Below are 24,463 nucleotides of genomic sequence, written 5' to 3'. Positions count from 1 at the left end.
CAAGGTTGACGAGGGTAGGAAGACTTTTTGTCTCTTTTTCCTATCTTGAAGATCTCAGTTATCGATAGGGCCGCGCTAAAAGCCCGTTTGCCCACCGTGCGAGTCTGGTGAAACGTAAGCCACTTGGCATAGTGATATCGGCGGCCAAATCAGATCAAGCGAATCTCAATCTCGGGGGTTCTTGCCAAACTTGACTAGACTAGGTCGTGGGGGCGTAATGGGAGGAGCAGTCTATGTTCTATCCCGGTTAAATCTGGATAACTTAGCTCGATGCAAAGTGAATCTGAACTCCTAGTGTCGGTCTAATCCAATTAAGGTCAAAAAAAAAAAAAACCAGGAAAAAGCGCGCAGGATTTTGGCCCCAACGGCCATAGGTTATAATTGCTGGGATCGAATTTCCATATGCAGGTTCGAGTAATCTCAGTAATCAACGACAGCGCACATTCTACTTCGTACAAGTAGGACTAGTGCAAATCCAAGCCGATGTCGATCCCTTCTGTAAGTAGAGCAGGCCAATGCCACAGAGTCAGCCACGAGGCGAATCCTGGCTTGTCTCTCAGTGGATTGGTTCATTTGTTTTAGCCCCGTCAAGCCCCTAAGCCCCCTGACGTCTTTGCGGCAATTCGTTACCATGATAATTCTCGTGTTCTCAAAAGGAAGCTAGTGCGTCTTGGGAGAGATAGGCTTGGCATCTTGCCGTTCCGGAAACCGTCCAATGGGAATGCACTGTCGCGATAAAAAACGTGGCTCTGTGTCGCATTCCACTTATCCGCGCACGCAATTTTGATTTTGCCCCGCAGTACTTGTGCCGTTAACTGGCCGGATTCGCATAGTGGACTTATGGTCGCGGTGTGATAGCGCTCCGGATGTCATGCGTTTTCTGCCGGCCAAGGTCACTTTCATCTTTTTGATTCCTCTTTTTAAACCCTCCTACACCCTTCCATTGGTCTGTTATCCTCTACTGGACTCGAATCTTCAATTTTTATTTGATGACATTTCCACGCGGTAATTCCCTCCAATCCTAGATCGACATTCCCATCTTCCACATTGCCCGTGTCAAATCTACCCCGGATCTTCGCCATAGCACCCCGCAACGCGACATTGCCTCCCCTGCAGCATTGCCCATGCCCATACGCCAATCCCCATCAAGCCCTCCACGAGACACTCCCATGCGCCCAGATTCCGTACGATAGACCGTTTTTCTCATCTCGAACGCAACTTGCCCAAATTCAAATTCTGCCCCCCCCCCCCCCCCCCCCCCGCGAACTGGTATGACACAAGATGGCACTCAAAGAAGATAAGCCGTCCGGCCCTAATCATGGCGTGCTGGACACACTGGGTTTGAAGGTGACCGAGGGTCACCAGGATGTCCAAGAAGGATTGATGGCCGATAATGCGGACAATCTCCAGCGTCATCTGGGTAATCGCCAAATTCAACTAATCGCCATAGGAGGGTCGATTGGAACGGCTCTGTTCGTGAGTATCGGGACGGGCTTGTACCATGGTGGACCCGGTAGTTTGTTCATCGCCTTCAGCGTGCAGTGTATCTTCTTGGCCATGGTAAACAACTGCCTAGCCGAAATGACCACTACCTACCCCGTTAGTGGTGGATTCATTCGGCTGGCAGGAAAATGGGTCGATGATGCACTCGGCTTTATGGTTGGCTGGAATTTCTTGTTCGACCTCTTTCTCTTCGAGCTACATAGCCGTTGATCTGACTAACATGACTGTAGCTTTTATGAGGCTCTTTTGATTCCATTCGAAATTTCCGCCTTTACTCTGGTCGTGTCATTTTGGTCTGAAAAGGTCACCGAGCCTGGTCCAGTAGCTGGTATCTGTGCTGGAATCATCATCTGTTATGGGTAAGTGATTGTCATGTGGTATTTTTTATGACACCTCAATGCTGATCCTCTGACCAGTACTCTCAATGTCCTGGCCGTCAAAGCTTACGGCGAAGCCGAATTCTGGCTTTCTGGAGGCAAGGCAAGTTTTCTCTCTACTTGCATAGTAAGATGCCAGCTGACTCTGATGGCCCGCAGGTGATCTTGATCTTTGCACTGTTCTTCTTCACCTTCATCACTATGGTTGGTGGGAATCCAGCTCATGATGCTTATGGCTTTCGGTACTGGAACAATCCTGGTTCTTTCATGGAGTATCTAGATCTCGGTACTCTAGGTCGTTTTGAAGGATTCTTAGGGTCTCTGTGGTCAGCCTCTTTTGCCGTTGTTGGCCCCGAGTATATCTCGATGGTTGCGGCCGAAGCCAAGCGCCCCCGGCTTTATATCAAAGCGGCTTTCAAGACGGTTTACCTTCGCTTTGGTCTGTTCTTCATGGGTGGCGCTCTAGCCGTCGGTATCGTCTGTTCTTGCAGAGATCCAGCATTGACGGCCGTTGTTGAGGGTACAACTTCCGGTTCAACTGCTGCAGCATCGCCATATGTTATTGGCATGCGGAACTTAGGCATTACTATTTTTCCTTCAATAATTAACGCGTCAGTATTTCCGACCCCCCCCCCCCCCCCCCCCAATCGTTGCTGAATACTGATCCTGTGTAGTCTCCTTTTGACCTCTATCTTCTCCGCCGGCAACACGTACACTTATTGCGCTATCCGTACGCTCTATAGTTTGGCACTCGAGGGTCGAGCTCCTAGGTTCCTGACACATACTACACGCAAAGGTGTTCCGATCTACTGCTTCATCATTGTGATGATCTTCCCACTGCTGTCCTTCTTGCAATGTTCCAGCAGCTCTGCCACTGTGATTACCTGGTTTGCTGAACTTGTCACTGCTGGAGGTAAAAATAAACGCTCAGATTATACATAAACCCTGCGCTAATGCCCGAACCAGGACTTATCAACTACATTACTATCTGCATCACCTTCATCTGCTACCATCGCGCCTGTAAAGTGCAACATGTGAACCGCAGAGACTTTGCATACTTCGGACGCTTCCAGCCGTACTCTGCCTACTTGGCACTGGTCTGGATGACACTTGTCACCATCTTCTACGGTTACCCCGCATTCAAGCCTTGGTCGGTATCCAACTTCTGGGCCAACTACACTATGCAAATCGTCATTCCCTGTCTTTTCATCCTGTGGAAAGTCTTCAAGCGAACCAAATTCGTCAGATCGCATGAGGTGGACCTGGTGTGGGAGCGACCTTTGATCGATGCGTATGAAGCCAGTTTCATGGATCCTCCGGTGGGTTTCTGGAGAGAAGTGGGTCAGATGTTTGGAATTCGACGGGTCAAAGGTGGTAATGACAAACGCCGACACTCCGTCCATCCCCCCAGTGGACACGAGGGCCTCGAGGAGGGAGCGCTAGCATAATCCTCGTTCTTCGCTAGCTGGCTTGAATTGAGCTTTACTCCTTATCTCGCTTTAGATTTCTACGTGTTGATGTTGCTCCTGAGCAAATGACCATCGTGCTTTTTATGATACCATTTAGACTTCCATGGATGGACTGACCTTGATAGTCTATATAATCTCATTGTTGGGCAAAGGGACTTATAATTCCAATGTATTGAGCTTAACAAATACATCAAAAGTTTCGTGTATAGTTTGGCAGTTATAAATGCCGTTGTTTAGCGGATTTGGGCGCAATATCCGGGCTTATTTCCAGGCAGCATCAAACCATTGTAATTCATGGTATGAAAAGGACTAGGAACTCGAGATTGGTAATAGTACAGCGTCTATTACATTACCTTTATATGAACAGAAGTCCCAGTAACGCTTGCCGTAATGTCAGGTTCAGCCCGCGGAAGACGCATTCCACTCAGCCTGGATATGCCCTCCACCCGACAAAGGAATTCCAGGTGCCTTTCGCCCATTGAAGGCCTAGTTCTTGCACGATATCCCAAGATGGATCAACCACCCATTTGTTATTGTTGATATTGGCATTCCACTTGGTCCGCGCACTATAGATATCATTGAAGACGATATAAGTTGCAGCCACTGACCAGGGGTCATAGTCAAATGTCAAGACAGGATGGGTGCTATTCAGCGTAGTATGGTCTCCCGTATGATATGCCAAGCCATTGATACTGGGACTAGGCCCAATTGACCCAAGTTTATAGGCTATTGGACTGACAAACTGAGATGCAAGCAATAAGAGACTCACATGGGGAATGCATCAAGAAGCTCTCCACAATGTTCAAGATAGGGATTCGTGAGTCAGTGCAGATTACATCCAGCAAAAAGCGAGACAATTGTCGGGTACAGCATGATTCTACATGCGCGAGATGGAACAGTATGTATGGTGTGTTGCTTGTGATCTTGAGAAAGCTTCCTCTCGGGCGTCAAGGGAGAATTGATATTTCCCGTGGACCAAGCAATGCAGGATCTATTCCGTTCCAACTCCAAATTGTTGCCGATGAATTGTTTCCGGACTTTTAGTGTCCGAGATGAATTCCCCCAAAGGCCTTGGACATGGGCCAGTTCGATACTGAAGTCGAGTGAGAGTGTAAATGCGGAGTGGCTGGAGATTGGCCGACGGAAAATCGATTAGAGATTCACATATTCCAATGTCTATATGTACAATTTAGCTATGAATGATATGCAAGTTGATCGGAGGGTTATAATCGTCATCTAATCATCGAGCTGGCCTGAATGGACCCCACTCGGAATGCGACATGTGCCACGAGCATCTTGAGGCATGGTCGCCCAAAGCACCTGTCGAACTTCTTTGCCCACTTGCTCAATGGCGTCCATAGCCCACAAAAGATCGAGGTGTTCATACTCGTCGATCACTTTTGAGTGAACAACTCGTACATGGGGTTCAAGCCCATCTTGAAAGCGACGCAGAAGTCGTCGGCCGTCAACGAGGGCATCAGAGCCACCGATCCACAAAGCAAACGGGGGCGTCTGGGGGCCGAACCAAGCACACTCTCTCTGTGAACCGAGGCATGGATCTCGGGGATCATCACCATATTCCATCCCAGTTGACGTAGGGTAATATTGGCTTGGGTTCGATGTTGATTCATCTGAAGGGGACAGGATGCACCCGTGTTTCGCAAAGCTCTCACTGCCTAGCCACCAACGCATGGATTCCGCACTGACGTATACAGGGGCGAACTGAAACATACGATGACGGAGATCGCGTTCCCAGCGCGCGTCGGTCCACCCGAAGAGAGATGAAAACACCCAGTAGGCAAGAGTTCCATATATTTTGGGAGGGCAAATTCGACGGACTGTCATCATGAAGGGAATAAAAGCATGGATCCCAAAAACAATGCGAAATAACTCAGGTGATAGGATACCCATGAACCGAAAGTAGGACTTGCGAACGAGTGGGCCAGCATAGGCAGCAGGAGCAAGCGCACAAAATACTGAGATGCGCTCGCCAAGTTCTGCGCGGTGCTCTTTGGCCAATGCTATGAAGGTTTCGGTGGTGCCTTGGGAATGGCACACCAAGCCTAACTTGCTGAACCCGGTTTCATAGAGAACACGCGAGGTTAGCGCTGTTAAGTCAAGAGTTCCAAGATGACGAATATCCCATGACCACATACGGGGGTCAGAGGTCGAAAGAGTCGTGTGTTCTGGATTCAAGCCGCAGCGATTGTTGCCCAGCCAGACATCGTACCCGGATTTGCATAGAAAAAATGCAAGACTGTCATCGTCGTTGGTGCAATACGCACCAGCACTTTGAAGAAGACCATGAACTAACAGAACGGGGTATCGGCGGCGAGATCCAGCCCCAGATAAAACCCCTTGCTTCGGTGTACCAAAGACAGTGGGACCTCGCTCACGCCTCTGCTCCGGAGATAGAGCTGTGTATTCCTGAGGATTGTACACGTGCCATAAAGTGATGATGAAGCCATCCTCGGTTTGTACACGAAATGTTTCCACGTCGAGACCGACGCGTCTGGCATAGTAGGCGACGTCGCAAAGGATCATGTCCTTGCCGCCTTCCAAGGGGGGACATTCATCGGGACCTTGCTCTTCGTCAACATGCTTTTTTTGTCGCCGAATATGCCACTTCCGCTCCGATGCCACTCGTTTTGTTTTTCGAATTCGCTCCTCTGCATGGAAAACCCGTTTCGAACCGGCGTGGTCTCGTTTCAGTCGTGCGATAACACCCTGAAATGTCATTCGAGCTGTGGATATCAATGCTCCCAAAAATATAGCGGTTAAAAAGATGAGGGAGAGCAGGAATGAGACCGCCCTCGCGACATAGTTTCGTAAATTGCGAGCGAGATTCGGAGCGCCGTAAGATGGAAGGGGAGGAAAGAGTGGATGGTCACACGAGCCAATGGGTAGCACAAGGTCATTTCGTTCAGGCTTTTTGGGGATAGACACCCCATCCATTGCGCTTGTATTATGGTGCTGAGCTGTTGGCTCGGAGGGCTCATCAATATGGTCAAACGAAGTCGAGACAATCCGTTGGGCCTGAGACTTGTCCGACTGCTCCGCAACCACAGGAGTTAGAACATCCTTCAAGGGAATGATGACCGACATGGTCGCGGTTATACTGTATCCATCGATGTACTAGAATCCATCCTTAAGCCTTAGCGGGATATTGACTCGGTAAACACAATAATCTTGAACTTATGACGAGCAACACCTCACCAGACCAAACATCGGGCTTGGATCAGGGACAGTCACGTGAAGATAGATCACGAGCAGACAAGCATGTGATAATTCTTGGCCGGTGATGCGTAGTCACGTGAAGCTAGACCACAGTCAGCCGCGATCACGGGGTTCCTCGGACACAGGTGGATTAGGCGCTCCGAGCAGTTAAATCGTCGCAGGGCCAAGCCTTCCAACCCAGCTTTAGAGAGGATCAGAATAACACCTGTATGTACTTGCCACACATGAACTATTCAATTTTTTTTGACGTCCTTGAATGCTACGAGTAGAGCCTTTTGCCCATGTTAAAACCGTGGGCTTCCTTGAAAGTAGAAGTTTGCCTGAGCAATGTGGTGTAGATAATAATTAATTCAGAGCTAAACGCCTTGGAAGCTTGGAATGAAAACTACTTCACTGTGCGGGTATGAATTGGTATCGCAATATATCCTGGTCTTCGGGAGGATGGTTAACCTTATTTATGTGCCAGACGAGGTTCCAATCCAGTCCTGACAAAAAGCAAAACAAAGTAAATCGCAACACGCCTAGCTATTCCAACATTGAGAACATATCGAGTCAAGAAAGTCAAATAGCACGACGCATCATCGATTCAAACGTCGGCCTTCGCACTGACACTTTCCAAATGAGTCGCCTGCTCGCCACTGCGTTTCTCATTGGCCTGGGTCTCAAGCTGAGCAAGGTCACCAGGATGGGAGGCAGAGACATCGCGAACATCGGTATAGTGGACAGATGGAACAAAATCAATTGATTTCCATGCAACTGGCACCTTGGCGTAAAGCTCATCCACCTGCTCTAGCGACAGACCCTTAGTCTCATAGATGCAAGTGTAGACAAAGATGGCGCAGATGAAGCAGAATCCACCCCAGATGAAAAAGACCTTGGACTTGAGGTTGGCATTTCCGGGGCCGCTGTTCACCATGTAGGGTGTGGCATAGGCAATGGCCCAGTTGAGCAACCAGTTGGTGGCGGTCGTGATGGAGAGACACTTGGCGCGGGCCTTGAGAGGGAACAGCTCCCCGGTGACGACCCAAGCAACAGGGCCCCAGGAGCAGGCAAAGAAAAAGATGTATATGCACACAAAGGCAATCAATACCTTATTCGCCACATCGGACGATGCCGCAGTACCGACGATGGCCACAATGAGTTGTGAGACGCACATCCCCACTGCGCCAAACATCAATAGGGGCCGGCGACCCCATTTCTCCACCATGTATAGGCCTGGGAATGTCGAGACGACATTGATAATGCTAGTAATGAGGGTAATCACAAATGAATTCTTGATACCCGAGTTTTGGAAAAAGGTGGTGCCATAGTAAACTGCGGACGGCTTTGTTAACATATGCTTTGAGGTAGTGGAAACAACAGGGTTAGGGTCAACGTACAAATGAAATTAACACCCGCTAGCTGCTGTAGGGCTTGGACAGCACAGCCTGTTGCCAGACGCTTGCCAATGGAACCGCGCAAGATCTCCAGGTAGGTAGCCTTGCCCAGACTCAGCTCAAATTGGTGGTTGGCCTGGATTTCAGCCAGCTCTTCAACAATGGCGGAATCATTGATATCCAAGCGACGTAGACGGGCAAGAGCTTTTGCTGCGGCCTCATGCTTGTCTTTCTTAATGAGAAACCGAGGTGTCTCAGGAAGAATAAGCATTCCAACGACCAAGATGATAGCCCAGGCAAACTGAACAGCCACGGGTATACGGTAGGAGCCAGTGTCATTGCGATCCTTGGTCGAATTGTTGACGATGGCCGCCAACAGCAGGCCAATGGTGATGGCTAGCTGATAGGCACCGACAATGGTTCCTCGGATCCATTTAGGAGCTGTCTCCGATTGGTATAGAGGGACTAGGAATCATGGTCAGTCACGGTCCAGCAATGTCCTGGTTGTAGAGCCTTACCGGTTGCAGACAAAAGACCGACACCCAGGCCGGCAAAGAACCGCCCGGCCACAAATAGGGGAATGGACGTTGATGCAGTTTGAAGAATGACACCAACACAAAAAACGAAGGTTTCAAGAATCATGGCAATCCGACGACCGAAGTAGTCTGCGATGGGAGCGGCACCTAGGGCACCAAAGAAAGTACCGGCAGAGAGGAGGGAGACGATCATGGAGGACTGAGAGGATGTGACATCGGGGTAATGGTCGTCGGGGTTGGTATAACCGGTAGAGAACGTCTTTCGCCAATACTTCATAGCGAGAATGCCACTAATGGTACCAGTGTCATATCTACGAGTAATCGCTTCATTAGTACAGCCCTGAGAGCAGAAATGAAACATCAATATTCACCCAAATAGAACACCACCAAAAGCAACAAACAGGCCGATCACAATGGCTGGAGTAGCAGAGCCAACCGCATTGTCAGGTTTCTTCAAGGCAAACCCCATCGTGGACAGAAATGATAGAAGGCCAGTGGACAGATGAAGATCCCCTAGTTTAAGGTATGATAAAGAGACTCAACACAAAAACAAAGCCGAAACTTTCAAAAGAAAAAATAAACAGTGGAAAGTTGCATCTTTTGTACTCCACATGGGGGGCACGACCAAGGCCGAAACATCCCAAAGCTGAAAGCAGAACTCAACAGTACCCCGGCTTGAGTCTCCAACTCCATGTTTTCACTCAAGCCAATGCGGCCACGTTGAAAAGTGGATCTCGGAAAGTATGATTGGTGGGTATGAGATATGAACGGCCTTGAACGGAAATGTTCTCGAAGAGATATTCCCAAGATTGACCTGATTTAACGTGCCAAGTTACTGGCTGCATTCGAATTTGGGGAGCTATTCCTGTTGGCTCATGATCACCTGGACAACAAAACGAAGATAACGATCATGTTCTGTATTTTTTCATCACTGAAAACGGGATCCCGGGGTGAGATGTGCCCGCATTCAATTGCGATCGTGATCGACGACGCCGAGAGCCGCATTTGGGCGAAACCATCCCTTGTTACGCCACTCTTGTCCTCAGTGCTATTTTGGACTGTAATTGAGGGAATTATTTGATCCTTCAGCAACACGAAGTCAGCCAAGAAAAGTTCTGGACTGTCCAATCTCCGGATTTACATCGACCTCCACATCCCCGGAATGACGACGTGATCCCCAGAGTCTGTCCAAGTCAAGATGATGAGCGACATCAGGACCACCGGTACAGGCTAGTTTGGGCCTTCACCGGGTCCCTATTGAGAAATGCATGTGGCGAGATTGAGGTACTCGAAGACTCTGAAACTTTCTCCCCAGTATACAGGAACCCCTAAAGTCAAGTATCCACAAAGACCCCCGCATTGCCGTGTAGGGGTTTTGGGATGGTAAATTGTTCAATAAAAAAATAAATAAATAGGACTCGCATCGGCGCTTGCGATAGACCATAAAAAGAGATTTGAGAGTATATCTTGTCCTCAGAAATATACATTCCCGTCGTAAATCCAGTATTGGATTTCAAATAGTCCTCTTTGCAATAAATATACCCCGGGCGACGTGTTGCAACACCGGCCCGTGTCAAGGCTTGGCGAAAAGCCTAAACAATGAACAGGGCACCTTTCCCGGGATGCAGATTGGACGGCGCACCGATAGTCCTCCGAAATTAGGCCGTCCTCGGCGAATCCCTAGAGGTTGACGGGATCTATGGAGTACGTCAGGCGAGAAAACTTGGTGGGTAGGTCCAGACGTATTCTCGGCGCAGCGCGAGTCTGGGCGCGCAGGGCCCCAGACCAAGTTTCCAGGGATCCAGTCTCGGTGAGCAGGATCGGGATCGGGTCCAAAAAGACGTTGGGGTATTGCATGTCGGCTCGCTGAACCGAGGGTGCCGTTTATTAACTCTATATACTATTTGCGCAGAAACATGGACCAGCTACCAGCGCCAGATCAAAAAGAAATACACAGGCAAAACAACCCTCGCAACAGCGCGCATGGACTGGACGAATTCCCTGGCCATGTGGCCACATTTTTGGCGGAATCCTTGAGCCCGCGCTGGACGGTAAAGACTTTTATCTTTGGACGTGGTCGTGTTAACACCATCTTGATCTAGGGCCCAATAAGCAATCTGGGGAGGTTGGGCGCCGGAGTAACGACGGGGTAAGACAGTACCCCCGCCACGACCGGCCAGGCCGCCTGGACCAGACAAGGTGGAACTAGACATACCGGATGTAGGGTACTGGCGCTTGGAGGAATCTCGGCGTCTTTCGATGAGGGGAAGGAGCGAGTCATTGGATAACGGGGCTTCCGGGGCAAGGAATGCATGGTAGACTGAGGCCATAAGCAGAACCGCAACGCTGACCAACAAGGTGAAGGCATAGTAAATGAATATGCCCAGTTGGTCGGGCAGAAGGCAGAGGTGGTTTTGGATGGTCGGCGAAGACCCCTTCAGGGTGGACTCGCCCGTCTGAGGGTCAAGAGGATTCCATAAACTAGTCATCACAAAACCAGGCTTTCGAACGCCCATCGCCCATGAGATACTCTTCACAGTAATCTCGTTGGGCGAGCCGTTGAACTCTCGGTGGATCAGCTCACAGTAATCATGGTCATCCCCGGAGTAGACTTGCACAACGTTGGGACCTGCTTTGGAAACCACTTCGGTCGTTATGGTCGGAGTCAGAACATTCTGATACTGATAGCCACCCGCAATTCTCAGCGAATTTGGCTCATCTTCCTCCAATTCCTCGGTGGCCGATGATGGCGGGTAGCGCTCTCGCAGGGGACCACAGGGAGTGGCTGGCTTGCGGTAGAGGGGGACATGGGTGAGGAGAATGGCAGGGAGCTGCAGAGGAGTGTTTGGGGGATCGGCATGTATGGAGGGCTCCTCTACATCCACGACGCGGTAATCGAATTGAATGCCACTGGGCTGTTTTTGCAGCGTCCGGAGTTCATCCATCTCAGCCTTCGCCCGGTATGCGGCCATCTTATCAAGAAAATCGGCTGCCTCCTTCCAGATAGGTGGAGGGAGACTGTCGTCATTGGAGCTGGAGCTGGAGCTCCCAGTCTGGGGGTTTGGTTGGTCCATTGCACTCAACGAGACCGTGTCTACCGAAATGAAGGTATGGTTTCCAATGACATCAACTCGGTTACCCTGACCAAAATAGGCCTCGAAACGATCCCGAACAGGCTCTTGGATCCCATAAGCAAACCCTAGATCATGGTTGCCTGGCAAGCTTGCGATCAGTCTCCGACCTCGACCGTCCAAAGGAGACTCATTTTGTTTGAGCCAAGGATCCAAGAAGATCTTCATGAAGCGACCATACTCTTTCTTCCAAAATGAATCCTTGTAACCCTTGTAACGCTCTTCCGGACTGGAGGTCGTGCTCGTTGCCCATTCTCTCCCGCCATCAAAGAGGTCACCCAGGAACAACACCGATTCGGGAATCAAATCGTACTGGATGGATGAAAATGTCCGTCGGAGGTACTGGTCGGTATACCGAACTGTCAGGGTTGAGAGTGGCCATGGGCGGCCGGGATAGGTGTGGGGATCGACGAGTTGCGGGTCGGCGATGAAGGCGACGTGATGCGGTGTTGCATCTTGAGGCTGACATAGCACTAGTTGTTAAAATCTATCTCGAGAAGGAAAACTGCAGTTCCTGAAGAAAGCCAATGACATGAGCAACCTACCCAGCTTTCCCATTTCTCCCAAGCGCAAGCCTCTATACTTTTTCGGAAGACCGTTCGCTCTCCCCACCACAAGGTCAACACCCATAGCAGGATCACCGAATTAGCAATTGTAAATATACGCTTGAAGATGAGAGTTGTGGATCTCTGGACATCAAGTCTGTTCCGAGGCCTCGCCGTTCGAAGGCTATAGACGCCCTCTGCAATCCATTGTTTTGCGGCCCCGAAGAGGCCATCCCACGAGCGATCAACACTACTCGGTAGTTTTGAAGTTGTAAAAGAAGGAAGGGTAGCACCACCTATGTTGCGTGGATAGGCGTAACTCATTTCGGGTGAAGAGAGAAGTGGCTCAACCCTAGGCGACACGGGTTCATTTGGGTGGGGAATCAACGAAAGGAGTGACGCTGCATGCTCTAAAAGCCAATGCACATGAATGAACGACAAGAAATAGGAAGAAGCAGCCCGAAAAAAAGGAAGGTGAGAGAGAAAGACTAAAAGCGCTATAATGTTGTTTTTTCAAACGATGTTTCAAAGCATTGGACTTCCTAATCGAAAACAAGGGGCCCGAGAAACAATGTGGCGCGGCGTCGATGCCACGTGACCCTGCGTTGCAACCGGAGGGTGTACAGTGTATCTACAAAACCTCAAATGTTGGGACCGAGAAGAGAAGATACAAGGCAATGAGAAAACAGATATAGTAACAGGCTAATTAAGCCACCAGGGGTCATGATCTGAGCAGAACTCTGCATGTTTGATTGGCGGGTAGGATAGCTCGAGCCCCAATATCCCGGATGTGGAATAGTCCATTAAGGATAAATAAAGATACAATGACTGATTGGATACCAGGATGACGGAGGCGCCGATAAAGAGAAAGCAATCAAATCTAATGCCATGCCAGCATTCAAGGCAGAGAGGAAACTTGGGTTTCAGGGGTACAAAGCAGCATGAAGATCCAAGGCATGAACCATAGTCAAGAATAGCTGGAATGAACGAGAGGGAATGGGCAAGGTATTTCTAGATGGACAGTGAGGACAGGAAAGTAGGATAATGATGAGATGCTCCATGGCGAAAAGTAGGTTAGGAGAGGGGGGTGTAAGAAGCTTGAATTTCACTTTTTGGGGCAGCATTGACCCCCTTGGGCGCAATTGTCATCGCACTCAAGGAGACAGGCTTGGGAGTCGCCATCCCGCAGGCTGGTAGCTGGGCTGGGGTTCACGTCGTCAGCGCCCATTCGAGACGACGATGCCTGGGTCAGGTGCGGCCCATCTTCGGTATCGCTTTCGGGGGCAAACTCTGGCTGAATGGTTGAGGAATGAATGCCGTAGGCATGGAGGCACCGTCGGACTTGGCGAGCAAGACGCATATATCTCTCCGATCCTTCACCCTTGATTTCCGTATCTACTTGTATGTGAATCGAGGCCACAACCTTAGTATCGCTCAGCTGCCACACGTGAAGATGGTGTGAGCCAATTACACCCGGAAGTCCTTCAATATCTTCCTTGATATGATCAATGCTCAAGCCCGCCGGCGCAGCCTGCAGTAGAATTCGCGACGCGGCCTTGCACAGAGGAATCGCAGAGGCAAGAATGATGACGGTGATGAGCAGAGAAATACCCGGGTCGACGTAGAAGCGCCAATCGTAATCGGTCAACCAGATCACCAACGCAGAGGCGATCACTCCAATATTGCCAAGAGCGTCACCCATCACGTGGAGGAAGACTCCGCGCATGTTCAGATCATGACTGTGACCGCCCTTCTGGCCCTTGGGCTTGGGTTGGGCGTGATTGTGATGCTTGTGGAGGTCGTCCTCAACGTGACCAGGGGTCTTTAACGGACCCCCATCTTGATCGGTGTAGTTTGAGGCGCGATCTCGATGACGGAGGAGGCCAGAGCGCTCAGTAGGAGTTTCGTCATCACGGTTGTCTGAGTCGGACGATTCGTCGTCAAAGGAGCCCCGACTAGCAGCAATAATATCTTGTCGCATAGTCGCGGGATGAACGTAGATGTCCTCGACACTCGCCAGGCCGGAGGTGCTGTATCGTCGAGAGGTGCGGCTTTGGGAGTCAGCTCCACGGCGCTTCCAAGAAGGAGATGCGGGGTCGGTGGCTGGGTGTGGAAGGCCATGTTGCGATGGAGCCTCGGGATGACTGTGGCCGTGGTCGTGATCGGCGTGACCTGACTCGATGTCTTCGTCATGGGCGTGACCGTGATCACCATGTCCGTGCCCGCCATGAGCATGCCCGTGGTCGTGAAAGAGGGCCAGGCCCAGAATGTTTGAGAGAAGGCCAAAGCAACCTACGATGCAGACTAGCTTGGGGTTCTGCACTTCCTGGGGCTCCACCAATCGCTGAATAGCTTCCAGGAAGATCGACATGCATAAAGCGACCAAGAAAACACCATTGACCAATGCACCTAGGGTTTCAGCCCGTTGCCACTATATTCCCCAGAGTTCATAGTTAGATCTTGTTCAAGGTGGGGGTTGCCGCTTCCGTCCGACTTACGCCATATGTGTACATTTTCGAGTTGGTCTCGCGGTTGGCAACCTTGACGGCCCATAGTCCAACACATAAAGACAAGACATCGTTTAGCTAGGATATGGGTTAGATGACCATTCATTACCGCGCGTATAGGTACTTTGCGACCGGGGGAGGACGAACCATATGAAAGGAATCAGCGACAAGAGCGAGCGAGTGGACGGTATAACCTTAAGGAAACACAAGTCAGCGCAATGCGTAAATGGCAGTAAAAAGTTCAGCTCATACCAGTGATCAACTCTAAGAAAAAGAATGCAGTGTCAATGACAAGCAGGATAATGATCCTGTTGGTTTTGGAGAGTCCCATGGCAGCTGGAGCGCTTGCGCTTCGTCACGCAGAGCTTCGCAGCAATAGAACAAGGGATGGGCAGTTGATTTCTAGGTCACGCGTAGAATAATAGTGTTTGCAAAAGTGTAAGGAAGGGAAAGGAGGGGTGATAAGAAAATTTGCGACGTAAATTGGAGTGGAGAGACGATTGCCACAGTTCTCGCGGTGGAGTCAAGAGTTAACGGGCGGGAGCAGCTCCGATCGGGCCCGGAGTTGCGTTACTCCGAATGCACATGGTAGATCTTGGAGTGTCAATGATTTCTTTGTTCGATGATCTTTGTTTAAGTTCATCTCTTTCTAATGCAAAGGACTGTTTCTACTATAAATATTCTCTATGGTGAGAAAGAAAAAGGAAACGAGCATGGCAAATATGCAAACTTGCATGTCCATATACGTACTACGTCCTATTTACCTCTCCACTCTTGTAAGTAACCGGTTCAGCCTTAGGTGATTCTCTTATCCAATCATCATCAAGACAGCAGGACCCATATTAGCGCCAGGTCTCTCTCGAGTTTGGCCTAGAACATTGAAATCCCCCTTGGTCTTCAGGGGTTATAACATATTGAATATTATTTACTGACTAGACCGGACGTCAACATGCCACAAGTGCATCTACAGGAAGGTTTGATCCTTAATAAGCTTAGAAGCTTGCACACATCAATTCTTACTAATAGATACATCTCCACAGGGGCTTTGCCAAGAATATTGCTTGACTCTAGCACATCCAGAACATAACCGAGGGATCTAGAGTTACTAGAGAGCCACTCACGGCCCTTGGACATGACCCAAACCCACTCTGGCAAGGACCCAACTTTTGGACTTTTTTTAGCATGAACCAATCCGAACACTGTATTACCAATAATGGAGTCTCTGTCGCACCAACGTAGCGGAGAGTGACCAGAAACTGCCGAGCAACAAAGAAGAGCTGGTCGGTAGGGGAATATGCAAGAATGCCGACCGAAGCTCGGCAATGATCCTAGCCCTTGCATTCTGGACCTTGGTCGTGGGCCCGGATATCTCGCGGAATATTCCGCGTGGATCGCTCATGCTCAAGTTAATTTCCCATCTATGTACGGAGTGGGGGGGGGGCTTGCACGGCACGAATTGCCTTGGGGGCTAATCCTGGGTATAAACCCTGATTCAGGACTAACGAGACAGACGTAGTCATGACTCATTCGATGATTATGTGTCCACTGCCTGATGCTTGGTTTATATAACTGAAACGCCCGACTCTTCAAATTTGAATACCCATTTGCCAGATCTGTATTTTGAGACACAGGTTCCTATGCTAAACTTTTCTAAGTGGAGCACTTCTACCGGCGTCTGGGAAAGGCATTCACTGACGGCAAGTGTCACGCTGCTAACGGAGCATTGAAGACGGCCCATTTCCGTGTGAAATTTCCAACAAAAAGAGCATGGTGCTTCATTCAGTCTGAACAGCCAGATATAATTAAGTATTTTGTGGGTGATATCAGTGTTACTATTGCTAAGGATTTCAGGAATCCAAGGGAGGCCAAATTGAAAAATTCGAATCGACCACAATCCGACTACTAAGCAGTCATTCACTAGATTGAATGAGACAGTCATTTGATTGCCTGGAAGCAACCAAAGCTTCTCACCATAGAAATTCTAGAAGTCTTTCCCATATAAAGGGTCGACATATGCATTATTGAAATGAATCGTTCCATTGTATTCATAGGACTGATTGAAAAAAGAACAGAAAAAAAAACCCCCCAGATAAAATAGAGTGTTCAATCCATGGGGACATTTAATGCAGAGCCTGGAACCACTCTTGCATATCGAAAACATGTCGCGGAATAAAAGGTATTTCCAGCAAGGCTCTCGATCATTCCACGAGCAAAGCGAAGTTGAAGCGTGTTTACGTCCCCATTCTCAATCAATGCTTCGTACGCATCATGAATTTGAGATTCAAGGACCAATAAGAAACTTCGAAGCAGCACCTTCGCTGTATCAGCGGGAACGCAGAGAAGATCCTGCAGGACTTTCACGCCATTTATAAGAGCACTTCCCGATTTTTGCATCTCCAAATACTCTTTGCCATATGAGTAAAGATCATTGGTAAGTGAGAAGTGTGTGATGTAAAGAGTATGGAGAGACTCAAGAGGTTCCATCTCTGCGACTGTCAAAGGGGTACGACAGGAAAGTTTTAAAGCAGCGTCAATAAACCTGGTAGTATGGTCAGTATCAGCATGCTTCGTTGTGAGCTAGATGCTTACTCTACAGCGAAGTCTCTGATACGAAATTCAACATATTCACCAAACGTGTTATATCTCATGCGTGGGTTGGTGGTGTGAACGCGCGTATATTCTGCCCATTTTATGATACCTCCTAGAAGCTCTGGTCCAATAATCGGATCCTCTTCAAGAACCTCTTTGACGTATTGTCTCCATATATCATTTTTGCATAACCGGATCTTATCAGCTTGCTGATCCCCATCCAGTTGGTCAAATGTCACATTTTCGATGATGGTAACTCCCTAATATCCGTATTCGTTAGGCTAATAAAATTGTGTAGTCAAAAATACTTGATTGAAAATGATCTTGTACCGTGTCTGCATATCCAGACTCAATAACATCTATTCAAAATGGGGTATTCGATTTAGCCCAACTTTGAAATCCCCAAAGTTCGATTTCAGTTACAATCTTCATAGCAGAAGACATACCGTCGTGTATGAATATAAGCACGTTCGCCTTAGCAATTATCTTGACTCGATCTTTGCTCGCCGCTGGGAACATGTTTATCGATGCAGTGGCGGATGTCAATATCAGTTCCTCGCGCTTTGTCACACTCGTGGTAGATCCTATTTGAGTTTGCATACCCGAAGGTAACAGCCCCTGGCGCTCTGGTTGTGCGGCCTCTATCTGATGGATGAGCTCTGTTGCGGCATCATCTGCAGCATGCCAGTATTTACATTGTAAACAGGCAGGGAAGGACGTTGGCCAAGGAACTCCTTTCGCGCGCGGATCAATAGACTCGGTGTTCTCCAGACCGGGAATACTCTGAGTAAGAGAGTCTGAAAGGAAAGAAAAGTACTTATACTTTGGGGGCACAAATGAAGTAGTTCCCGATGGATCGAAAGCGTAAAAGATGGGCCTCATTGTTAAAGCGTAGTTACAAGCTTTGCGATTCTGGGTAGGTGCCTCCAGAACCGGAGATGAAAAATTCAGGATAAATTATCTGGGCTATGTTAGGCGGCAAGAGTGGAATTGAAAGCTTGGAGACCGAAAGGCCAGGACGCAATGTCAATTACGATCAATTTTGGGCTTGGTTCAATCCGAGGGCGACGGTGAGTGGGATGGCCAAAGTTTGTGGTGGACGGTTTTAGTCCTTTTCAAGTGGCACTAATTCTTAGGGCTTGCGTAGGACAGAAAGCGTTTATATCAGTCCCTCGCTAGTTATATGGAACGAAAATGACTGGTCTATTACGAAGATCCACCTATCTGGAATATATTTGTGAGCTAGGGATGACGGGTGGCACTTTATCTACCTAATGATGTAGTTGATTGGTATCACGAATCCCTACGTTCGACATTCTCATGAAACACAAAGTGAATGATGCTACCCGGTAGGTTTGTGTTCCACTGAAAGTACGATGCGATCGCCCGAGCAATTAGCACGAACTGAGCATCCACAGGCTATGCCACTTGACATGTGCGTGTAGATTACGCGTCTTTTAGGCTGGCCCTACCACAATGCGCAATTACTCAAAGGCTGCTGTCTATACATGTAGCAGTATTTGGCATAACAGCCATTGAGACTGGGGGAATCGTGATTGGTCAGCGCACCAACATGTCAATCAGAACCTTGGATTACGGCATGGAATAGGTCCATTGAATTACTGGAAAGGTAACACGGACCAAAAGATGTAAGAATATGATTTCGAGTTAAGTGACAAAGACGAGTGAATCTACAGGAGAATCCAGAGTGACACATAAGGAGCATGGATCCTCGGACGCTGGCCTTCTCCTTGATTGGTCCACAAGAGAGTGACCCGAAAAGTCTAAGGCCTGGAACACTAGGTAGAAGCCATAGAAAGCCATCAACAACATTGGCAGTGTTTACATGATTCACTTGCCTCTCTACAATGGACTGTGCCAAGATGATGATCCACATTTTATTGCAATATTCATTTATATGCATTAACGGAAAACGGACAAAGAGCTAAGCTCTTCAATGCAAGGTAAACCTCATTTGATTCCCGGCAATAAACCCACACAAGAATTTAAAAGCTGCCTGATGATGTCTTTTTGCTCCACATAATGGTAACAATGCCAAAAAAGAAAACCACGAAAAATAGAAAAAGGAGAAGAGATAGTCGGATTGCGTGGAATGAAGATGCGACCGTAAGAAAGGAAGACGCAGATAAGAGATCACCGGAGGTCACATCTTTCAAAACGTGGAATCTTGGAAGGGGCGAGGTCCGATTCAACCGCGATGGGCAGAATCCCGTAGGAAAAAGAGAAACGACAAGACCTCGTCTCTATTTCGCCTGTTTTGAAGCCTTCGTCCGCAACTTCATCAAACCGAAAACCAACGCATATCCACTGATGGCATAAATGACTGAGATCGCAGCATCTCTCCATCCAAAATAATAATCATTGATGTTAAGGGTCGACAAAAAATCACTGCCATCAGTGTACTCACACACTTTGCAGCCGGTGGTAGCATTTGGGTTAAGAAGGTTCACCCTCCAGCCCTCACCAGCAATATAATCAGATAAGTACTGAGCACAGGTACCATTCGTCGGATCGAACACCGCCAGTTCAGACTCCTGACAGGTGATCTTGGCATCCCAGAGACTGAATGTCAACATCCCAGAGACCACGTAATTGAATGGGTTGAGGTAATACATCCAGTATTTCCAGAAGACGTTGAGCTCCGTGTATGGAACGAAAACGCCACAAAAGAGGACCAGGATGCTGATGACCAGAGGATTCACGAGCGCAGCGAAAGTCGGATTTGGGGCATAGGCAGCAATGAACTGGCCGATCCCAGTATAGATGAACTCGTAAATCAACATAATGAAGAAAGTGGCACCGGATCGGTTCGAGTTGTGAGGGAGTGTCCAAACAGGATAATACCAGCAGGCGAAATAGAGGACTGCGCAAATGCAGAGATATGGGAACTCGGACACGATCAGTCCTGTGACGAATGCAACCCAGGAGTACATCTTGGATTTCTTTTCGCGGGCATCATAGATATCGCGGCGCTGGATGAACAACGGTTGTAGTTGATTAATGACACCAGGTGCGACAAAGACAAAATTGAAAATGGTGAACATTTTCAGGTTCAAAGCTGTCACACTCTCACCGGGGCGCCAGAAGGAGAAGCCATTCAAGAGAGCGGAAATAATATGCAAAGAGAACTTGTTGTTGATGTAGTTTGTATTCCGGAAGAGTGCGATATTCATTCGCTGAGTAACGATCTTGGTCTGCTCCCATAAGGGCATCGAGAATTCATATCCATCGGAAACAGTTCCTGGTGGCCTGCTTGCCGCATCGTCAATCATTTGATCAAGTTCGGTAATCATTGCGTGCTGCTCCGGAGATTCGAGCCAGATCTGATGCCAGTCCTTATCCTTAGCAGCCTCAATACCCCCGGTAACCACGTCAATCATGAACTCGGCTGGATTGGCTTCCGTGGGACATTGGGCCCCGTATTTACCAAAATAACGCTTGATTGTGGCTCCATTTTCTCCAATATCTCCAAAGTAAACCGTTTTGCCGCCTTTGGCTAGGAGGAGAAGAGTATCGAACTGAGCGAAAAGCTGTGCAGATGGCTGATGAATGGTGACGAGCACTGCTTGACCAACGTCGGCAAGCTTTCTAAGAAACCGAACTGTATTGTAGGCTGATTGACCATCCAATCCAGATGTAGGTTCATCCAAGAAGATAAGAATGCTAGGTTTTGAGACTAACTCCACCCCAATAGTCACTCGCTTTCTTTGCTCAACACTAAGTCCGTTACCCACAGATCCTACCAGCGTATCTGCGAGGTCATGGAGCTCAAGGAGATCAATGATAGTCTCAACGTACTGGAGCTTCTGTTCCTTGGGGGTATCGCGGGACTGGCGTAGAAGAGCAGAGAATTGTAGAGCCTCTCTCACGGTCGCGTAAGGCTCATGAACATCGAGCTGTTCACAATAACCAGCCATTCTTTGAAATGAAACGGGCAGAGGTCTACCATCAACCAGAATTGAGCCATTGATGGTACCCTCTGTTTTGCGTTGGGCGAGCACGTCCAGTAGCGTCGTTTTGCCCGCACCGGATGAACCCATCAAGGCGCCAAGCATTCCAGGCCTAACCCATCCATGGATGTTATCCAGCAGAACACGATCCCCAGTGGGGGTTTTGACTGTGTATGTGAGATTCTTCCAGGTGAAGATCGACGTGTTGCGAACAAGGTTCTCACCGTTGACCTCGACGGGCACATCTGCAGTCGTCTGGGCTAAACAACCTTTGTTCACTTGGGCTTCTTCATCGTTGTGCGCTTGGTGCTTTTTCAAACTCTCACGAGGGATGAGAAGGGACGATCCAGAGCCAGCTCCACCTTTCCAACAGCAGGTGAAGATGATAGTCAGGACTGCCAAAAATCCCCACCATGCCCAGAGTATACCGTAATTTCGCCACATTTGGGAGGCATGATAATGAAGGGATCCGAGATACTGATCACCGGTGACATAATCAGCACCTGTTTTAGCACCATTAATACCTGCACAGGCTCTGTGGGCAGATCCGACATTTTCATAGCCCGGGCCATGTGGGATCAGGTTTCCACCAACACAATCGATTTGCTGGCCATGGAATTCATTGGTCATCGCAGCCTGAAAGGCATATGCAAATGGGTTTGTATAGTATAATTCAACAAACCAATTTTTGATTTCGGGCTTGGGGATCATGTAACCTGCATACATCACAATACCCTTGACGGCGGTTCCTGAGATTTTGGAAGCAGCTTCAAAGGTACTGAATGCGGCTCCAATGCATCTGAACAAGGCAGTAATGCACTATTAATCATTAGCTTCTGATGATTTAAGAGACTGCCAGTAATAGACTGATGCTCACGTACCAAGGTTGTGGTGAAAAGAATAGCCCAGAAGGTGAAGAATGCATCCGCGGTGTGTTTCAATCCAACCATCCAGTAGATCACAACCGAGAAGATTGAACATTGGAACAACAGCACTGGGAAATCCGCTGTAATTTGAGCCAGACAGAATGCAGCTGGATGGTACATGGCAAAGCCCTTGTGCTTGATGAGAATAGGACGTCCCTTGAAGGATTCAGTGACTTCAGACATAGCAACAATGCAGTTATACAACAACGAGAAGAAGATGGCGCCGCCCTTAGTGAAAAGACCAGCTGACGTGTCCGGGGAGTTATAGAAGCAAGAACCAGCAATCAAAGCCATCACACAAGACAGAATCTGCTTGATCAAGAAAGTAGACTTTTCACCCCACAGAATCTGATACTGTCTTCGGGTACAAGAAATGACTTGGCCCCAGAAACTGATAGTCAGGTCACTACCCTTGGGTAAGTGATTGGACTTTTCCCAGGCCACAGATTCTTTGAATGCTTCCGTGCGCTGAGAAGCGATATCACTGCTGAAATAGTTGTATGCCGTGATTTCCTTTTTGTATATCTCGGAATTTTTATACTCCGCTAGAATGGCGTCGGCGGTTCGAGGAAATTTGCTTTCCCAACCAGGTCTGACCTTTCGCTCGGTCGGAACAGTCACACCAGTCAGAAAGTCACCTTGAAAGCCAATTAGTACTTCTTAAGCAGATGATGATCAAAAAGGGGGTGTCTTACCAATGTTAGCTCCATCAGTATACATCAGACCTAGCTTCTCCATAAATGGCTTTGCTTCCACTGCAGGCCCATAGTAGATCTGCTTACCCTGATCAAGGACAAGGACCTTATCAAATAGGTTATAGATGGCGTTTCCAGCTTGGTAGAGTGTGACGATAGTGGAGAGGCCTTGAACGTCAGTCATAGCGCGCAGAGCCTTTGCCCATTCTAATGCTGTACTGGCGTCCAAACCGCGGGTGCTGTTGTCCCAGCAGTAGACAGAGGCTTTGGTTGCGAGGCACTCAATAATAGACACTCGCTTTCTTTCCCCACCAGACACTCCACGAACAAATTCATTCCCGACTTTGGTATCGGCAGTATGCGAAATACCCATGGACTCCAGAAGAAATCGCTTAGTCTCGGAAGTATAGTCGTCAACTCTCTTGGCCCCATCAGGAAGGTGGGAAGGTACTTTGAGCTTGGTTGCGAAATCCATCGTCTGGCCGACAGTTAATCGAGGATAAAACAACTCTTCTTCTGTGTTCATCACAATCTGACCATGGTACTTAAGCGCTTCTTCAGATGTCATGTTTCCAAAGTGTACGTCGCCATTGATGCCATGGTATCCTTCACGACGATTGGAAAGCATCTTTAGCAGCGTGGTACATCCGGAACCTGGCCGACCCAAGACAAGCAGCATCTCCCCAGGCTTGACACAGCCATGACTCTCCGACAATATTGATTTCAGTTGTGGTTTTCGACGTACGTCCTGAATGAGTTGAGGAACATTGAATTGAGAGATCATGTTCTCTTTCACTGCTGCTTCAGCGGCGAGAACCTCCACAGACAGGTTCTGCCAGGTCACTCCAAGCTCGCGTCGTTTGAAACCTGCGGCTTCGTCACGCTCTGCGTTTCGAATCACTTGCGGTGTCATAATCCATTCTGTATTTTTTCCGGCGGGTGAGCCGGTGCGTGTAACGGGCAGCGCGAGTGTCTCGTGGCTTTTCCAATGATCTTTTCCAAATTCGTCGAGGGACGAAACTGGAGGAGTACGAGGAGCATTCAGAGTCTCTGAGCTACTGGCTTCATGGAGATTGATCTGGGGAACGGCAAGAGTGTCGCGGTTCTCCCTCTCGTCCTTTTCGAGGTGTTTATCGGAGGATGACATGTGATCGGATTCTCTGCCCCAAGACAGAAGCAGCGATTTCCAAATGGTACTGTAAGTCCAATTGAAAACAGAACTACGGTTATAGACTTAGAATACTTAGGGATTCGGGTATTTATAAGAACTACGAGTACTTCGGCTACCCGAGATTTGCGAATACGTAAACACCAATATTCTAGAACCCATAGTGGGTGGAGCAAAGGAACATATGCCGAAACTATACAATAGGTTTTTCCCTCTTGTTGAGTAAACAGGTGGATACGACGGGTTAGCAAAATCCAGTCAATGAAAATTTCCGGTCATTAGCCATTGGTAATCCCCCAATAGCTGCTGATCGTACACTTTCTATGCACTAGGTATGGAAAAATTATGAAAGTGGAGCCGCCCGGTAATGGAGCTTCACGTTTGTGTGCGTGATTTACGTCTATTGTATATAATTACCCAATAAAAGCCAGCG

General features: G+C 48.6%; 7 protein-coding genes across 7 annotated transcripts; 1 reads left to right on the top strand and 6 right to left on the bottom strand.

Annotated features, from left to right (window-relative positions):
- Positions 1 to 1,281: 1,281 nt before the first annotated feature.
- N7484_010311 (uncharacterized protein) lies at positions 1,282 to 3,328 on the top strand (the record flags this gene model as incomplete). The annotated part of the gene is made up of 6 exons (XM_057120698.1): positions 1,282 to 1,676; positions 1,734 to 1,862; positions 1,920 to 1,938; positions 2,040 to 2,491; positions 2,555 to 2,793; positions 2,847 to 3,328. The coding sequence occupies 6 exons, from the start codon at positions 1,282 to 1,284 to the stop codon at positions 3,326 to 3,328; spliced, it is 1,716 nt and encodes a 571-aa protein (XP_056966452.1).
- A 1,257-nt stretch (positions 3,329 to 4,585) lies between these two features.
- N7484_010310 (putative ab-hydrolase associated lipase) lies at positions 4,586 to 6,454 on the bottom strand (the record flags this gene model as incomplete). Its single annotated transcript, XM_057120697.1, has 1 exon — positions 4,586 to 6,454. One exon carries the CDS (start codon positions 6,452 to 6,454, stop codon positions 4,586 to 4,588), a length of 1,869 nt encoding a protein of 622 aa, XP_056966451.1.
- Positions 6,455 to 7,172: 718 nt separating this feature from the next.
- N7484_010309 (sugar porter family MFS transporter) lies at positions 7,173 to 8,967 on the bottom strand (the record flags this gene model as incomplete). Its single annotated transcript, XM_057120696.1, has 4 exons — positions 7,173 to 7,900; positions 7,966 to 8,427; positions 8,481 to 8,809; positions 8,870 to 8,967. The coding sequence occupies 4 exons, from the start codon at positions 8,965 to 8,967 to the stop codon at positions 7,173 to 7,175; spliced, it is 1,617 nt and encodes a 538-aa protein (XP_056966450.1).
- Positions 8,968 to 10,423: 1,456 nt separating this feature from the next.
- Positions 10,424 to 12,498, bottom strand: N7484_010308 (putative manganese ion homeostasis (Fr); the record flags this gene model as incomplete). The annotated part of the gene is made up of 2 exons (XM_057120695.1): positions 10,424 to 12,091; positions 12,175 to 12,498. 2 exons carry the CDS (start codon positions 12,496 to 12,498, stop codon positions 10,424 to 10,426), a joined length of 1,992 nt encoding a protein of 663 aa, XP_056966449.1.
- Positions 12,499 to 13,279: 781 nt separating this feature from the next.
- On the bottom strand, positions 13,280 to 15,012 carry N7484_010307 (cation diffusion facilitator family transporter; the record flags this gene model as incomplete). Its single annotated transcript, XM_057120694.1, has 4 exons — positions 13,280 to 14,605; positions 14,673 to 14,759; positions 14,829 to 14,875; positions 14,934 to 15,012. The coding sequence occupies 4 exons, from the start codon at positions 15,010 to 15,012 to the stop codon at positions 13,280 to 13,282; spliced, it is 1,539 nt and encodes a 512-aa protein (XP_056966448.1).
- Positions 15,013 to 16,784: 1,772 nt separating this feature from the next.
- N7484_010306 (uncharacterized protein) lies at positions 16,785 to 18,152 on the bottom strand (the record flags this gene model as incomplete). The annotated part of the gene is made up of 4 exons (XM_057120693.1): positions 16,785 to 17,220; positions 17,271 to 17,530; positions 17,601 to 17,629; positions 17,717 to 18,152. 4 exons carry the CDS (start codon positions 18,150 to 18,152, stop codon positions 16,785 to 16,787), a joined length of 1,161 nt encoding a protein of 386 aa, XP_056966447.1.
- Positions 18,153 to 19,534: 1,382 nt separating this feature from the next.
- Positions 19,535 to 24,009, bottom strand: N7484_010305 (uncharacterized protein; the record flags this gene model as incomplete). Its single annotated transcript, XM_057120692.1, has 3 exons — positions 19,535 to 22,060; positions 22,123 to 22,805; positions 22,863 to 24,009. 3 exons carry the CDS (start codon positions 24,007 to 24,009, stop codon positions 19,535 to 19,537), a joined length of 4,356 nt encoding a protein of 1,451 aa, XP_056966446.1.
- Between the last annotated feature and the right edge of the window lie 454 nt (positions 24,010 to 24,463).

This window comes from Penicillium longicatenatum, assembly GCF_028827895.1.
Source record: "Penicillium longicatenatum strain IBT 33135 chromosome Unknown contig_7_segment0_segment0, whole genome shotgun sequence".
Lineage (NCBI taxonomy): Eukaryota > Fungi > Ascomycota > Eurotiomycetes > Eurotiales > Aspergillaceae > Penicillium > Penicillium longicatenatum.
Note: the sequence above shows the minus strand (reverse complement) of the source record. Positions and strands in the feature narration are given on the sequence as shown.